Source organism: Phasianus colchicus, chromosome 1 (assembly GCF_987193195.1).
Source record: "Phasianus colchicus chromosome 1, bPhaCol1.hap1.1, whole genome shotgun sequence".
In the NCBI taxonomy this organism is placed as follows: domain Eukaryota; kingdom Metazoa; phylum Chordata; class Aves; order Galliformes; family Phasianidae; genus Phasianus; species Phasianus colchicus.
In genome coordinates this window covers 120,472,996-120,491,034 of record NC_143436.1, presented here as the reverse complement: position 1 = coordinate 120,491,034, position 18,039 = coordinate 120,472,996, and the positions used below count along the sequence as shown (strand labels likewise).

Below are 18,039 nucleotides of genomic sequence, written 5' to 3'. Positions count from 1 at the left end.
TGCTAACTGCTTCTGGGTGGGATGTTTCTGGGTTTGTAACTACACATGGCTCCTATCATTTGTGGCTTCCGCAAGCAATTCTAGTTATCCTTCATTAAAAAGACTTTAAATAAAAGGTTTGAAAGATTCTCCAGCGCCAGCGAAGCTACGGGAAGGCAGCAACCTCTCTGCTCGGTGAGGGCAGGGGTGAGGAGCAGCTCGGTGGCCCCAACGCTGGGGCTGCCCTTGCTGCTGGAAGCTGCTCCACGGCCCCGGCGCTAGGAGACCGTACAAGAATTTCGTTACAGGGGACCGAACCTTAAACGAAACGGGGGTTGTTTTTCTTTATTTTAGCCGCGCGGTGCGGGCGGGAGCCGCCTGAGGAAGCACCCTCCGCCGCCATCTCCCGCCTTTTTCTTCTCCCCCCCCCACCCCAGCTTCCCAGCGGCGGCCGCCATCTCGCCGCCCCCACGCCACCCTCCCCTTCGACCAACCCCCGGCTCCATCCCTGAGCCGAGGGGTCGCCAACCGCCGCTCCGCCATCACGGCGCGGCCCCGCCCCGCCGCCATTACGGCCCCGCCCGGCCCGGCGCGCTCCCACCCCCGCGGCGCCGCCGCAGCCCCGCGCACATATAGGCTGCCCGCCGCACTCTCCGCGCCGCCGCCGCCTCCTCCAGGCATGGCACAGGGCTCTACCTCACTATGGCAGCAGCGCGGCACAGCACCCTGGACTTCATGCTCGGCGCCACAGGTAACGGCACGGCGGGGGCTTCTCCCCGAGCTTCGGCCTTTCTCACCCATGGGGGTCGGGCCCCCTCCTCGGCGCTGGGCCCCGTGCAGGCACCCTGCGGCCTTATCTCGCAGCGGGCTCAGCGCGGCCTCCTCTCGCCCCAGCGGGCCTGCGGTGGGGCCGCGTGCGGCGCAGGTGCCCTCGAGCCGCCTGCTCGCTCCGCATAGGGCCCGCTGGGGGGAGGCGGAGGTGGCGGGGCGAAGCGGACCCTTCTGGAACCGTTGCGAAGGCGTAGGGTGAAGGAATTGGTAATAAAACGCGGCTTGAGGTGAGCTCTCGGGTTTTCCGAAGCCTTGCTCCGGAACTATCTGTAGAGGGCACGTTCGAGCCGACGAACGGAGGGGAGCCACCGCGTTTCTCTGTGGCCAAAATGGGTAAAACGTGTGGGGGAGAGCTGAGATGGGTGCCCGAGCGCTGAGTGCGGCCCTTCCTCTGAATTCCCGCAGGGAAGCGGGAGCGAGGGCAGTTATCCGCATCTACACGAGGGGTGTATCGGTATCTTGAGGGAGGAGATTTCCCCCCATCCCGAGGGCTTTGTTGCATGCTGTGCCCTTGGTGGCTTTGCATCGTTTGTGGTTCGGTGAGATACTGAGAGCCAAGAGCAGGGAAGGGATGAGATTCTAATGGCGTTGTTATCAGAGCAGTTTGTTTTAGAATGCTCTGATGTATTTCGTGGCAAAAGTCTTTCAGGCTGTTCCACGGTGAGGTTTTATTGTGCGGTTTCACCACTGATAGTGACTTGACACCGAAAATATACAGTACATAGTCCTGCTGTTGTCCTTGCATCTTGCCCTTGCTTGATCTTGTCAAAACCAAGAAGCTACGTAGCTCTAAAACCCACTTTTGTGGACCCTCCTGTTCCCCTTTTCTCCTGCCCTTGACTCAGTGACCTCTTTGCCTTTTTGGTTTCCTGAACTTCAGAGCTGGCATCTGCAGTCAGGAGTGGTGGGGGGGAGGAGCAGGACTAGGTGTATGGAAAATAAGCTAGAGGTAAATTTCCCTGCTCTGTGGTATGGGAGCTGCAATATTAGTTAAGACCACTATCACAGTGTCTACTTAAACTTACCTGAAAACATACAATGCTTTCTCCTTTGTTTCTGTTTATCTTGACGATATTTGCATCTTTCTCCAGTTAAGATGGATCCCAGAAACACCAAGGTTGTAAAAGACCTACAAGATCATCCAGTCGAACCATTCACCTGTCACCAATAGTTCTCACTAAACCATATCCCTCAACACAAAATCCAAACGTTCGTAAATTTACTGAGTGGGAGTGGAGGATGGACCAACTGCAGAAGAATTGCGGTATAGCCCAAAGGAGGGAAGAACCTTTTTTCCTCCTCTTGTGCTTGTTTAAGCATGGTAAACACCTTGAGTGAGAAGTGAAGAACTTCACCCATAACTGCTCTGAAGTTAACTGTCCTTTGCTCATGTAATGTTTTCCTCTCATCTATTGCTTGTGGCTCAGAGCATAAAGAATTGTCTATAAAGAAAAAGTGATGCAGGTAAACTTGATGGTGTTAAAGAAGTTAAACTTTAATGCCAAATTGTAGATCGCCATCTGATTACTTTTTTCTGTGTAAGTTACATGGACAATAAAACTTGGAAGTGTTCTGTATTATTTAGAAAACCCACTCATCCATTTCTTTTCTTGCATCTCTGAGGCTTGTGTTATCATTACATTTCAGCTGAACTACTGCAGAGTCTGGTCTTGGTAAATACACGATTTTAAACCTCAAAATGTTACCTGTCCTCAGTTTAACAGATTTCTTTTAGTGGATCTTACAGCTTTCAACTTCATAGCCTGTAGAAACACAAAGATTTGGGGCTAAGAGAGTAGGTAATCTTCAGTAGTAAGTTTGTATTATATTATAATGAATCTTGCAGTGAGTGTACGTGGTCATGGTGTCTATTTCTTCAGTGTGTGTTGGAGTTGTTATATATGGTGATTGAAACCGTTTGAATATGCTTTTCAGTGTAACTTGTTTTAATCCTCAGTCTTTTGAGGGCCCTGGGGGAATAAAGGAGGGAGTGTATGGTTGGATGTCAATGAGAGGATCTGCAGTACCCTGCTCTGTGTTTGGATTTTGGGTAGGATTTTATGATGTGAATGCTTACACAGCCATGCCAAAAAGGACTTGGTGGTACTGCTGGTCATGAACTAGCAATGTGCCGTTGCACCCAGAAACCAACTGTATCCTGGACTGCATCAAAGGAAGTGTGGCCAGTGGGGGCAGGGAGGTGATTCTGCCTCTTAACTCTGCTGATGCCTCAGCTGGAGTAATGTTTCCAAATGTGGAGTCCTCAGTACAGGAGAGACATGGACCAGCGTCCTCATCTAGCTGTAGTGTCCCTGTTCATTTACTCTGTTAGTAGCTGCAAAATGGTACAGGTTCCAAAAGTGATCTTTGCTGGCTGTTTTGTTTGTTGTATGCTAAAACCCTTTACAAAATCTTCAGGCGGTTTAGTCTCTCCAGGTGTTGGGCAGTAGCTCATACTGAACATATGCTTTTGTTCTGAATGAATGATGTAAGTATCTTGAGTGAATAGTTAGTGTAGTAGGCACTTCTTTTTTTTAAGTGTAAGATTGATAGTTGTTGGGGATATTGAGTGATACCAGTAATGAAAACATGGCAGTAGGGAAGTTTAAAAAGGAGAACGTGGTATTTCTCTTGTTGGTTTCAGATGGGAGTGGGGGAGTGCAGGAGAAGAAAGAGCACTGCCTTGGGAATGGGGTTGCTTGGGTCACATGAACTTAAGTGTGCCAGTTTCCTGAGAAGTTGAAAGAAAAAGACAAATGTCTATTAATGTAGTACAGAACTAGTAAAAGAATCAGAAGAAAAGGGCCTCTTTTATTCTGTCTTAATAAAAATATTTCTCATAATGAATTTTCATGAGATTTTAATAGGCTGTTTGATAGAAGCAGGTCTGAATTTTTGAGTAATGCAACCTGGCTTTGAGATGGTCTCCTCAAGAGGTGTTTAAAGTAGCAACTGCAGAGCAGAAGTGTCTTGCCTACCTGTGGCTCTTTGAGCTGATAAGTGGACAACTTCTGCAGGCAGGCAGTGTGGTGTTCCTTATTCTAAAATACAGGAGTAGTGTATTAATGAAACCCTTGTTTGTGAAAAAGGAGCGGTTCATTTTCCATTTATAGTTAGGGTGGTAGAGTCTTTAGTCATGCTTCTGACTTTTGAGCTGTTAGCATTCCTATCCTATTGATTGGTTAGTTCATCAGAAGCAAGGAATTTGGGATTTGAGACTCCATTCAGACTTGTTCTTGGTTATCCCTTCAGAAAGTTGCTTTGAAAAGGTAAAAGCTCATTGGAAAAATAACTTAATGTGTTACTGTTTAGGGTTGTTGGGGGAATTGCACAGTTTGCAGCTGCACAGATGTGCTGGTGAAATTCAGTGCAGGACATAGGTGTGTGCTGGTGTGAGGGGAAAGCAGAGATCATTTGAGCTCAAATGATTTAATGAAAGAAGTTCTTCTAAAACTGTTGCGTGAATTCACTCTGGGAATTCCAGGGCTGTAGTGCAGGTAAGGCAGTACTTGGGTTTCTAAGGAAAAGGGGAAGTGAATGTGTGTGCATGTAGAGAAAAACAGAACAAGTGTTTTCATGGAGATGGAAAGAGGAGAGTATGACCTCTTGCTGGCTGAGCTTCCTTTTTCAGGCTCTCTGGCAGTGGCTTTTTTCCTGTCCGTGTGGTCTGCAGCTCAATTCTGAAATTGCATGTGGGAGAAAAAGTGAGAAATCTGTCAGCAACAGGAATGCACATGAAAATAATAGCTGCAGCACTTTGTGTCTGAAATGTTAATAGATGTGGCCAATATACTGAAAAATAAGTCCTTTGCTTATCTTTTTTTTTTTCCCCACATACCTTAACTGGTACTGTGTGTATTGGATTTGACTTATGAAATTTCTCTGTATTCTTTGATCAGTGTTTTGCTGGGGAATTGTACTGAGTGCAGATAAAACACAAACAAAAAGAGGAGTTGTGTATGTTTTAGTTCTGAGGGGCTTTTTTAAACAGGATGTGGTGAGGGCACTAACTGCTTTACGAGTTAAATGAAATAAATGAACTTGTCCTGGCTGAAGCATCCCTTACACTGTAAGAAGGTGCTGTTGGCTACTAGCTGTGCTACAGCTTACAGACTTGTGATGTGTTTCTTGACCATTAAGAAATGCTCTCAGGTGATGCTTCAGTATATGCTTAGGGGTATAAAGTTTAATCTGTCCTCACACTCTGGTATTTATTTTAGAGCTGTTGGATATACTCTAGTATATTTACAGCTGGGGTATAGAATCATAGGATCACTGAAGACTGACTTGAATTTTAAAAAAAAAAAGTGTCTTCTGGGGAAGCAAACCCCCCCCCCCCTCCCTCCCCAAAGCTCCTCTACCTGTGCTGAATTGTGTGGTGTTGCTATAGGAATATACCTTGAAATGGGTGCTGGTTGATGTTTTGCCTGCTGAACCAAATAATTCCAATGCTTATTCATGGCTGATCCCACAAGAGGTATTGAAATAGAAGAAGAAAGCAGGAAGAGATGGTAGCTTGGAAACTCTTGCAGTTTTTTTTTTTTCCACGGGTGCTTCAGAGCCTTGTGTATGAAGGAGGAAGGGTTAAATGTTTGCTTGCAGTTTCTAAGCTTATATGTGAAAATCTCATCAGTGAATCTTTTGTGAGTGCTTGGCTATATATAGTTACTTTAATATTATTCTAATGTTGATGTTGTTTGACATACTAGGGATGCTAGGGCTCTGTTTCGTTAATGAGGCAAGTGCTTGCTTCTATGACCCAGAACTGGCTGCAGTTAGCTAGAAGGAAGTGTTTGAGCACACTGTGGGGGAAGCAGCATCTCTTGGCTCTGTAGCTCATCTTGACCAGTTCTGGCAAGAATAGGGTTGTCTGAAGTGCCAAAACATCTGACTGCTGTGATAACATGCAGGTGATAGGCTTATCTCTTCACTTTGTTGGTTTATGTTATGTTATCAGAACTTGCTGACTCCAGCTGATGGTGTGTGTGTGAATGAAGATCATATAGATCAAGGTTAAACAAAACCCAAGTAAATGCCTTCTGGGGCTTGCAACTGCATTATTGACCTTGGTTAAAGGTGTGTTTGCAGCCAGCTTACAGCTGCAGGTCAGGAATGAGCCCATGTGTGTTGCGCTGCTCCAAGCAGTGCCCCACAGGCCTGCAGCTTCTTGTTCTTGCAGGCTGGGGCCAAGGACGGGCCTGTCCTGCCTAGCAGTGTGAGGCTGCCCTATCAGGAGGCCTTTACATTGGAATGGAAGCTTCCTATTTTTAGCAGCATGAATTGCTGTAAACCCATTCCCTGCTTTTGTTGGTTTCCAGTGCTGAAGAGTAGAGTGAAATGCTCTATGAGAGGAACTCTGAAAATAGTTATCTGAATCTCCCATGTGATGTAAAGAATTTAATGGCTGCTTGTTGGGGCACGAAGCATCTCTCCCATGTGAAGGTGAAGGATACAGCATGAGAGATGTTCTCCTGAGGGCTTGGTTTGAGGCCATAGAACAAATTCACACAGGAAATGAGGGCTGCTTTTGGCATGAGTATTTCTATTTGAGGTAAGCTTCTGTGCCTTTTAAATAACAAATGTATTATGCGTAGCAGCCATGTGTTGAAGTTTTTTTCCCTTCTTGTAATTCTAATTCTTGGAACTAGAAAAATTCTTAGGACAGGTAGTTATTGTCACCTTGCTTTATGCATTTCTAGAAGATGGTCCAGGTGATTGATAATAAGTAGGAGAGCTGGTATTGCTTGAGCATGTAGAATTTGCCTTATGAAGTATACTTTTTCTTTTCTTTTGCTTATTCTTTTAGATGGAAGGGCTACAGATGTTTCAACAAGTGATAATATTGTTTAAAATGCAAACAGACTTTGTATACCAGTTGATGGACTTAAGTTTACATGAAACTGGAAGAGGCAAATGTAGCTAGCAGAGCTGAGTTGTTGAAACCACCCATGTGGATATTAAGGTTTGAGCTTTGTGTCAGATGAAGGAAGTCTTAGAGCACGTATATACTTTGGCATGGCACCTCTGTGCTCAAACTTAAGGTATGAAAAATGGTTTGCAAATGCCCCAGCACCAGTGATCTATTGGGATACAGAGTTACAGGAAGTTTAATGAAAAACAGCCTTCTTATCAAGAATTCAATTCGACCAAGAAGAAAGTCTTGGAAGAGCCTAGGTTCTGAGACTAAATGATCAATTTCATGTCTCATGCATAATTGTTTCTTCTATTGAACAACAGTGAATTTCTACGAAGGGGAAGAAACATAATATTACAAAATGAAATAATGAGAGGGAGGATAAAATTTTATTTTATAAGCTTTTTTCTAGTTTAATAATTAAAAAGCAGTGTGACTTTCCTAATGTCAGATACTGCTTTTAAGGCCTGTAAATGTTTCTTCCATGACTACCACAGAGCAGCAGGGCTTCTGATGAACTGTTGCTCAGCATTCCAGAAAATCTGTAATTAAGAAGTTGTTTACCATCACTTAGCTGTAATTAGATTCCAGGCTTAGCAAAACAACTTTTGAAGTCTATAATTTGAGAAAATACAGGAAGAAATTATCAATATCAAAGTGAATTGGAGAGAGAGTTGGTTAACATTATTTAAATCTGCATGTTATCACTGCCTGCGAAAGATGTAGTGACCCAGCAGTTCTTTCCTGCTTTTGCCTGTCTCTGTAGGGGCAGTGCTGAAATAGCTTTTGGTTCAGGGTTGTCTGGGCTATCAGAATTTGGTATCTTAAGATTTACTTTCTTTCTAGTGGACTGTTCTTATAGGCCTCACGTTGCTTAGCTGAAAAACGGTAGTCGGTAGCTGGTTGAAAACATTCCACTCAAAATATATCCAACAATGAAGGCTACTGGCGGCTTTCCCCTTGTTATACATCAGCCAAGCTATCTGTGTGTTTTCTGGTGCATTATCTTTTAAACTTCCTTAGTGCATTATGGTCAGGTATCATCAGTGATGAGTTTTTAGATGTTGGTGAATCTGCAAGCGGGAATCCCGTGTTGGTGTAGTGAATAAGCCAGGAAAGGTTTGTTTGCAATGCCTGACTTGCTGAGTAACTCCTTTCTGTCATCGGAGATGATAATCAAATGCTTATGCAAAGATGATCAAGGGAGGTTCTGGAAAGTGGTTATCCTTTGTCTTCATTCTTTTCCCCCTCAGGTTGTTTCAGATTCAGACATGCTACAAATATTTTAACCTTGACTTTGCTGGCTCTGCTGTAGTCAGCCATTGTTATAGCAAAGTGTTACTTTTGCCTTCTCGATTTTATTTATGATGACCATAATAAATAAGCTCTCCTATAGACCAGTGTCTGCTGTGCTTGAGTGCTTTTCTTTTTGCGTGGGTGTGCATTTTCTGGGATGCTTTTGTGGAGGATGATTACCTTCTCCTGGAGAGGAGGCTGTGCGTGCATGGTGTTACTTTCAGGTTCATCAGATTTACATCACATAAGCAAGTGGGTAGAGATAGGTGGCGAGGCTCAATTGCTTCATGTAAGTGATATGTTTTAAGCCTTCTCTCAGTGATTCTCCATGGTTTAGTAAAACAGCCTCTACTCAAGTGCGTGGCTGTATTTGTAGCAATCCCTGAGATATCTGCATCCTCAGCTGGTTGATAGGAGTTATCCTTCCTTACCACCAAGTGCCTCTAAAAAGCAGAATGCCTTTAGTGAGGCTCTGATCTTCTGAATGTCACAGTTATGTTACTTGGGGAAGTAGTCCTGTGGGTTGACTGGGTAGGAATTAATATGCAGCCCAGTTAAGAAAAAAATGGGGAAAAAAAAGTGTTCATGTCTACAGCTAATTTTAAATCAGTCATCAAGTGTGAGCCAGTTCTAAATTGATAGCAAGTATTTTATTTTGGTTGTTTCAGTATGCATCTTGCAGCAACTGACTCTTTGTGCTTGAAGAGATTTGCCTGTACAGCTAGTAATCTCATGTATCCAGGTGCTTGATTATTCAAACAAGAAAGTGAATTCAGTTAGCATACTGGTTTAGTGACTAGCTTTGCATTAAAATGTTCTTTCATTGCTGTGATCAGATTATTACAGATGAACTGAAGTGTGGTATGTAGAACTCTTCCCTCATCTCCCTCTCATGTCACTATGGCACTGGCAAGAACTTCCAGTGGAGTTCTGACCTTGAGTCTTGAATTAGATTTGTTTATAGCTAGGTAGGTCACTTGCAAGTAGTTTTGTACAAACAGTTTCTCCATAAGCAGCTGCTGACAGAAGAATGTAAGGATACATTAAATCTGACTTGGTTACAAACTAGAAGGTTGCATAGAACTTAACTTGAATAACATTAAGATGCTATAATGTGGCTGTGATAGTTCTCTGGAATTGCTGCTACTCTTTAGTGTACTTGAATTAAGTTATTCCAAATCCTAGAGCTTTGGATTCATTTAATTGAGTTTCTTATATTCAGTTCTCAGGTAACTACCTGGACTGGCTGTGCCACAGAGTAATGCATGCACAACTGTGGGTTTGGTTTTTGGTGGAAAAGTCAGACCTCAAGTGAAGTACAGTCTTGCCCCAAAGGTTTGTGGTTACATCGCTGGTTAAGTACTAATTCACCCTTCCTGCTTGCTCCTTTTTACATTAGCATTACCTCTTAAAATATGTCTCTGGAGCATGAGATGCTGCTGCTAATGTAATGGAAGAGGAAAGAATATAGAAATGAGGGAAAAATGGAAGTGCTCTGTTTGGCAATGCAGCCTTAGGTTGGCATTAGTCAATAGAAGGAGAACATCTAGCGTTGAGCCCCTAATGAATAGGATGCTTTAGGGAAAAGGTGTTAAGTGACTGTGGATTGTATGTGGCAAGGGAGGAGAGAGCTTGCTTTTAACTTCTACAGAAATCTAGCGGATAGGAGAGTTGAGTATTGCAGGAGGAACATGTTCAGCTAAGTAAAGACAGAGAAAAATGCTATCCAGGAAAAATCAAATGGTATTAAAAGCTTCTGGTGTCTCACAGAGAGATTTAGATTCTTATGGGAGTGTTTTGCATGTATTTCTCTTGGCAACCTGAACTGATGGAATGATATTTTGTGGGGAAGGGTAAGGGGTGAGTTCTACTAGGAGCCTTCAGTCCTTTGAGGGCTCCTCTTTATTTCTGGTGGACCTCATGAGCAATTTGCAAGGGAACACTTGGATGCACTTGATTTGTATTAACTGTGGTCCTTATGTAGAGGTACTGTCAAGTTCATGCATTGCTTTGTAGCACAGTATAGCTTGCCTTGCCTGTAGTCACTGTTTATAGCATGAAGCACTCGGGTTGTGTTGTGGGGCACAGGATCCATGAAAATTCACTGGGAAATAGCCACCTTCTATTCTTAACCTACTGTAATGCAGAATAATGAAATTGAACAAGTGCATAGAGAAAGCCAAAACTAATCTTTCTTTTGTAAAAGTGTGAATAGCAGATGTCTATTTACATCTAATTGCATTTTTTAAAACTTCATCCAGTGCTGTGCATGACTTGTTGATTTGTGTGTAAATTCTCATGGTGTGGTCGATTCCCACAGGTGCAAATGAATTGAAGAAGGTGATTGTAGTGTAGCTTTCTGCTTCCTGGTGTGCTCTGCTCTCACAAAGCTGGCAAGTGTGAAACAGTATTTTTCCTGCGAAGGTGTTCCTGACAGGGGACTCCCAGACATAGCTCTGGCTGACATGCTTGTTGGTAAAGCACATTGCTTTTCATCTGTATCTGTTAAACTGTTTTTAACCTCAAAAATGAGGACATAAAGGAATACTTTAGGCAGCTGTTGTTAATTCAAGCTCTAGTTAAGGCTGTGTTCACTGGAAAGTGTGTTTCATTAGGGTGAAACATTTAAAGAGAAAATACCATACCAAAGAATGGTGACTAATAACTAGCTGTCTGTGAGTAACGTACTGCTCTGTATTCTCATGCTGAGGGTGGAGGAGCTCTAGTAGTGTGAGGCTGAGATGAGAAATAAGGGAAGGGTTGTCACTGACAAGTTTTATTTCTGTGTTTTAGTCCAAGACAAATCCATGGCCTTTTGAAATACAGGCACTGGAGCCTAAAGTTCCTTGAGTTCTGGATTTTAAAACCTGAGTATTTTGTTTGCTGTAGTTACCCTCTAATTCTACAGGCTTTGAGTGAAGGAACATGACTAAGATACAATGCTGGCATTGGAAAAAATGCCTCAGATCCTATATGTGAATGAGAAGAACTTCTAAACCTGGTGCCTGGGCTTCCAGTGAGTGGTGGTGGCCTTGCTCCACTGTGGTGCACTTGGCCAGTCTGCCACTGCTGTCCTCTTCAGCTAATGCTGGGACCTGCCCAGGCTAAAAGCTTCACGCTTCTCTCAGTGCTGTATTCATCACTCTCCCACCTCGCTTCTGTTCATTTGCTTGGCCAGTGAAATTTTTGTAGAGCTGGAATTCTCAGGCAGAGTGCCCACATGTGACCTTCAGACTTGTGCAGCGCGATAATGTAATATATTGAATGATGAGTTTGCATGGCTCTGAACAGTAACAAGGTGCCAGCCACTGAGGCTGCTGTCTTCTGTAGAACATGCAGGGTATGCTAATAGTATGCTAACTCTCAATGCATTCTTAACTAAGCATTTCATTTCATTTGATTTCTCTTCACCTCTCTGTTAAGAGTTTAGCTACCAAGGGAAAAATACAGAAGCATATGAGAGTGCTTTAACGTGATTTATTGTTTCACTGATGCTGTGTTCCTGTTCCCTACAGGAAAGGGTTCAAAATCAGGGTTATGAGGTGAATATTCTTAAACAAGATCTAATCTGTTCCTGTAACTTGCGAAGACTCCTCTGGTATGAGGAGATCTTAAAAAAGAATATTTTTTTTAACTAATCTGGTCCTATAGCAGGTCAGAGATCAGTGTTGGAGTATCTGGTTGAAACTGGCTGGTGTTACACATGAAGATAGCCTGGTTGCTTACTATTTGTGGGGCCTTTGAGCTGCCCTTATGTTTGCAGATGACTGTTAATTCTTGTCTGCTAAGACTCCAGAGGAATGTCTGTGTCTGTTCCAAAATATCTTGAAGTGTATTTTGTCGTCAGAAACATCTGGCTTGAGCTGATTGGTCACTGACTCCCTTGAGAACTATGCATCTCACAGATCTTCTATGCAGCGTTCTCCTTTCTGTTCTGTAGAGTTGAAATACTGGGTCTTCTCATTCCTCCTGGCAAATACCAAGTATTTAAAACAGTATTTCAGACTTGAATTTGCCTCCTTTGTTCCTGAGTAATACATGCATTTGCAAAAAAGGCAACCTACTTGGAATCAACATCAAGATGTTAATTTAGTCTCTTCCTGGTGGTTTTATCTCCATTGTCCTTTTTTCATTTAACACTTGTTAGAGCATCTAAGTTTGGAGTGAGGTGATGGTAAGTGGGAGAGAGATCTTGAGATTCCTGAAGCTTTGTGATGCCTTCAAAAAACCGCTGATGCCTTAAAAGGAGTCTCCCAACTTTGGTGGATTAATTAATTAGCCCTCCGAGGCAAATCTTGTGTGGTATAACCAAAAGAAGACCTGATGAAAGAGCATGTTGTTTTAACTACATGAAGTTAATCGCATAATAGGAAGAAGTTGTGCCTGGCTGCTTAGCAAAGAAATCTGCTGTAGAATGATGAGCAGCTTGTGAGGGATTAGTATCTTCATGAAGCAGAAAAATGTGATGGCTTATCCTGTGGTCTCTGCCAAAGCATGTCCAGCAGGAATCCTTGGGGTTTTTGAAAGATGAGTGGGGTTTGAACATCAGTTCTTCTGGAGGATCTCTTTTTCAGCTTATTCAATGTCTTGCAGGAGCTGCAGAAGTGAAGTGGTCTAGGAGTCAGTTACATACTAGTTCTGTGTGAGGTTTCATGCCAACTTGCTGGCATGGAAGGGATATGTCATAGTATTGAAGTTACTGTCTGTGTCATACCAGAACAGCATTTGAAAACATGGATTTTGCAAACGGTGAAAGAGTAGAGAAAGCAAAACAAATGGTGAACAAGAAGAGGGCAAAGGGAGAGAAACCCCTCTCTCCTTCCCAGTGCAAAGTTGCAAAAACTAGGACCAATTTAGGAACTCTAATTATGATTGTTTCTTTTGTGGTTATGTCCTCAAATATGTTGGCTTGACTGTCTCATCTATTATTGTTGGAGCCATAGTTATTTAACAGAAACTTTGTTGTGCCCTCATGATGTTACCTGACGCTGAATATCAAGTACAAAAATGTAGCAGTACAAATTATGTGTTTCACAGTAGGGCAGGGAAGAAAAAGCTTCATAATAATAGCAGACCTTGTAGATGCTCCCTCAGTGAGGGTACAAATCATCAGTGGGTCTGCTTACTGACTGACAGAGGGTTACAGTTGTGCCAGCAGTTAAATTATTCACTGCTCTCTAATGATACTTGTTTTCTGTTAATTAGAATTAATAATTAATGGGGAGTTAATGAGTGAGATAAAGATGGGAGGTAAATATCTCAATATAAATTAAAGGTTAGGCAATATGAGCAGTAAGAAGCAGAGCCTTTTTGCTTCTCATATGTGTTCTTGGCAAGATACTAGGGAATTGGCTTGCTCTAAGCTTAATGCAGATGGAAAATTAAAGGTGCTTTTACCTCTGTTTCCGTCTGTCCGATGAAAAACAGAATTAACAGTGTAGTCTTCATAGATAACAGGTGTATAGGTTCCAGTAATCAGATTCCAATTTGTCTGGTTGTTTGCTTATGCTAGATGAGACAAACTTTGTGTGGTTTACTTGGTATAGTTTTCTTCATTTGCCTGAAATGCTGGAAGCTATTGCTGGTTGTTTTTTTTTTTTTGGAGACTTGTTTCCAAGGTACAAGGGCTGCTCCAAAAGTAATGCCTCTCATTGTATGGTCTTGGCCCACGATGTCAGAAGCAAATGTTTGTGGCATGCAAGCACTGAACCTTCCCACCAATATCCCATTACATTTTGTGGCTGTGTGGCAGCAGAGGAACAATCTGACACAGTGGTGTCCCATACAGAAATGTAATTGAGGCAAAGGTATGTCTTCGAATTTCTCTGTGCAGAAGAAAAATGGCACCCATTGATATTCACTGATGTTTACTGAATGTTTATGGTGACCAACCAGTGAATGTGAGCACACTGAGGTGGGACAGTAGGTCACCTCTGTGGCTGCAGGTTGTTTTGAGTGTACCATGCAGGCTCTTATTTATCAGTGGCAAAAATGCATAGCTAAAGGTGATGACTAGGTTGAAAAATAGTGTTTTGTAGCTGAGAATTCGATCTGTTGAACAGTGCTGTTGTGCTCTGCAGCTCTGTTGTAGTTTTCATGGAAACAAATAGGAGGTGCTACTTTCTGAGCAGCCTAATTATATGCAGTTGAGAGCTGTGAATAAAACCAAATTGTCTTAGAATAGCTCTTTAACTGGGGCCGGGTGGGACAATGTCAGGGCTAGTAGCAGTGAGTTATAAACAGTCTGCAAGTAGCTAAGCCAGTTATTTCTCAGAGTTATTTTAGATCTTTGATATTTGCATTTTGTATGACTATAATGGTTTAGTCTTTTGTGCATCTGAAGCAAAATGATAATGATTATACTCACCTCACTGCAGCTGTCTGGGACTTCTCACTGACACACTGGTGTGACAGTCTCACTAGCTTGGTTTCAGTTCTGATAGGTGTAGCTTCACCAGATCATTGATTAACTTCTGTAATCAACTCCAAACAGTTGATGGATCTCAGCTTGTTTTTGGGATATGTTTGAATGAAGCGCGTAAAGTAGTTATAACAAGTATTTCTGTACACTTAAGATTTTTGTTCTAAAAGTCTTTTTTTTTTATGCACCAAACTCATTGCTTCTAACATCAGCATCTTCTAACTGAAGGAATACTTGTATGTATAAAGCATAAGCTTGCTTTTGAAGAAGTCTTCAGTTACTTCCAAGTAGATTTCTGTGGATTTTTTTCCATAGCATCTTGAAGACTGTGCATGCAAGTCTATATTGCCCTAGGTGTTAGAGAAAATGACATTCCTCCCTGGGTTCTTAATCTGCTTGTGGGATGGACAGACATCTGTCAGAGTAGCCTGACCATTCCTGTGAGAATGCCTCACGATGCCAATTCCTTCAATCAGTTACTAGGTTGAAGGCTGCTGTAAATTGTGGAAGTGGCGGAATGATGTTTTTCATGATTATTTTTTTCATTCTGTAACTCTTCTAAGTCACTGATGTAAGCTAAATAACTTTCAAGGACGTACCTCAAATTCTTTAATTTAGCAAGCATTGAATATCAAGTAAATTCTGGAATTTGTCTTACTCATCCTACTGTTCTCAGACTAACATGCATTCAGAAATTTTATCAATCACTCTTCAGGAAGGAAATTGTATGTTTTGACACATGTCAAGGTGGAAGCAAATGCATCTTTGCTTTCATTTTAATTTGTATTAGCATTTATTTAACATTACTGTGTGCTGGGAGTCAGCTGAGTGGTGCATTGAAGATTTCTTTCCCTTACACTTCTGTTGGTTCAAGAAGTGGAAGAGAAAATTTCCACTATTTAGAGCAAGCTGTCCTATCTATTTTTCATTGCCTTAAGCCAGGGTAAGTTAACTACCAGGCTTCTTCTCAGTGCTGCTGTTTATTGTGGGATTGTGGGTTGTGGTGGTTGTTGTGGTTGTTGTTGGGTTCTTTAAGTAATAAAACTAATTACATGAATGAGACTTGGATTGCCTTAGCATACAGGAGTTGACCAGTAATAATAGACATAGGAAAACCACTCATTCTGGCAATTGTAGATTAAGACTTCTTTTGTGCAGGGATAAAGACTGATTTTAAAAAAAAACCTTTGGAATCTCCGTGAACTAGAAAATATCTGTATGGATTGGGAAATGCATGATAGCTTGTTTTGTGCTTTTTTTGCTCTGTCTTTGTGAGATCAACTCTAAGCTCAAAAGCAGATGCTCAGACAGAACTCAAGGGAATAGTTGTGTATCATGTTGCCAGTAAAAACTTTTCAGTGTTTATACAAAGAAAGGAAACAAACCAACAAAAAAAATTGATTTAACTGGAAAATTCTCAATGATTATTTCCCTGTCTGTTCTATCTTGCAGCTGATTGTAATGCCGTTCTTAAAGCTCTACAGCCCGTTTTTCAAGAGCAGGGAATGACAGAAACGGTTCATAACTGGGAAGATCATGGCTATTTAGCAACCTACATCAAAAAAAATGGCAGGTGAGTGGATTTTTCTTTTTATTTCCCATCTGTCTACACTTACAAATATTTTTCTTCCTTTATTAGATGTTACAGGGTGCAGGTAGAGGAGCCTTCTTACACCCGTTTTGTGTGTGAAATTACTCTAAAACAATGCAGAATACTGTTGAGAACATTGCCTGTGCCATCTTCTAACATGGTTATCAGAGCAGTTTAACTAGTCCATTGTCTGCTTGTGCAGGGTACACAGGACCACATCCAGGTGGTTTCTGCTGATCTCCAAGTAGGAGACTCCACAGCCTCTCATGGCAGCCTGTGCCAGTGCTCTGGCACCTGTACAGCACAGAAGTGCTTGCTGGTGTTCTGAGGGAACCTCCTGTGTTCCAGTTTATGCCCCTTGCCTCCTCTCCTGGCACTGAGCACCACTGTAAAGGGCAGGGCTTCATCTTCATTGCATCCTTCCTTCAGGTACTTTAGACTATTGAGATCCCTCTAAGCTGCTGCTTCGTTGGACTGAACGGTCCCAGCTCCCTCAACTTCTTCTCATGGGAGAGAGATTCCAGTTTCTTCATCTTTGTTCCCTTTGACAAGCTCTTTCCAGTAATTGTCTTCTACTGAGGAGCCCAAGAACTGGATCCTGCACTCCTGGTGTTGCCTCACCAGTCACAGTGGAATAGAGGGGAAGCTTGAACCTTGATCTGAAGCTCTTGAACTGCTAGTGATGTTTTACCTACTGCAGCCAAGGATACTGTTACCCTTTCTGACTGCAAGGGTGTACTCAAGTTGGTTGTCCATTAGGACTCCCAAGTCCTTTTTTGAGGAGCACTTGGGTGGCTCCCAGTATGTGCTGTGCCTGAAGCTATTCCTACTGAGGTCAGGACTTTACGCTTCTCCTTGTTGAACTTTTGAGGTTCTTATAAGCCCACATGTCCAGCCTGTTCAGCACTCTATGGATAGCTGTGCAGCCAGCAGCAGTACATGTTCAGTCATTCAGCTTTTAATTGTGCTTCCATCACATCTTCTAGTATTTTGCACTGGAGGATAGTTGTCAGTATTCCTACTACTGTGATAAAATGAAGGATAGGATGCTGGGCCTACTGGCCTTCTGGCAGGGGAAGAAGGGGAAGAAGTGGTCTGTTATGCTGTATCTTGGTTCTAGATATCTTGGTACTGTTTACTATGTTAAGTAATAGAGTTGGTTAGTAGTTCAGTGTCTCAGATATCTATGTCCATGAGCTGCATATGCCTGAATTTATTCTCTTAGGTTAGACCAATAGTTTGTCTGTGAAAGGACTAGCACGGTCCTTTATTCCAGAGACTACTCCCAAAAGACAGCATCACTGAAGCTGTGCAGTTTGAGCTGCTTTTGCTGTCATGTAGTTGTATCAAGTAGCCTTATTTTTCCCTTGTGCCTTACTCCAGGATACGTGCAGTCGCCTTATGATAACAAAATTCTTCCCCAGTGACCTGTAGTGCCTCTGTTGCTTTGGATGCTTTGAGAAGGCAGTTGATGAGATGGAGGAGAAACCTCAGTCAAAAGGAGAGGAGAAGTGGAGTTAAGTGTAAGCATGGATGGAGCCTACCTATTCTCAGAAGAGTTCATCTCCTTGAGCCTTCCAGGCTGAATGCAACTAGTTGATTATTGGTTCTTCTGTTCAGTAGTGTAACATGTCAGACATCTCTTTGACTAGCAGCATTAATCTTTTCAACTACTATGAGAAATACCTGACAGAGAACACTGAAGTTTTGGAAGACAAATGGGGATTTGAACATCTTGATATTTAGAGCATCTTTAAGTAAGACAGAAGTAGTTTTTCCTCCTACAGCATTACTTTTTGTCATTGTGGATTTGCACGGGCTGACTTGCTCTACCACTCTTCATTCAGCATGTTGGTTTTAGCAGTGAATGTAGCACTTGCCCCTTCTCCCTATTCTGTAACAGAAATGTGGTTAACTGTCAATGTTTTTGATCTTGATCTGTATGTAAACCACTGTAGTGACATTAATGCTAAATTGCATACAGATGTTGTCAGCTCAGAGTTATAT

The 18,039-nt window shown here is 42.5% G+C and overlaps 1 protein-coding gene across 1 annotated transcript in view; it reads left to right on the top strand.

The window, feature by feature from the left end:
• The first annotated feature begins 548 nt into the window (after positions 1-548).
• SMS (spermine synthase) overlaps positions 549-18,039 on the top strand; it is a 49,695-nt gene continuing 32,204 nt past the window's right edge. Inside the window, exons 1-2 of the mRNA XM_090124582.1 lie at positions 549-730; positions 15,894-16,014. Coding sequence (XP_089980708.1) covers positions 682-730; positions 15,894-16,014 — 170 coding nt within the window. The 5' untranslated portion in view covers positions 549-681. The remainder of the gene's footprint in view (positions 731-15,893; positions 16,015-18,039) is intronic.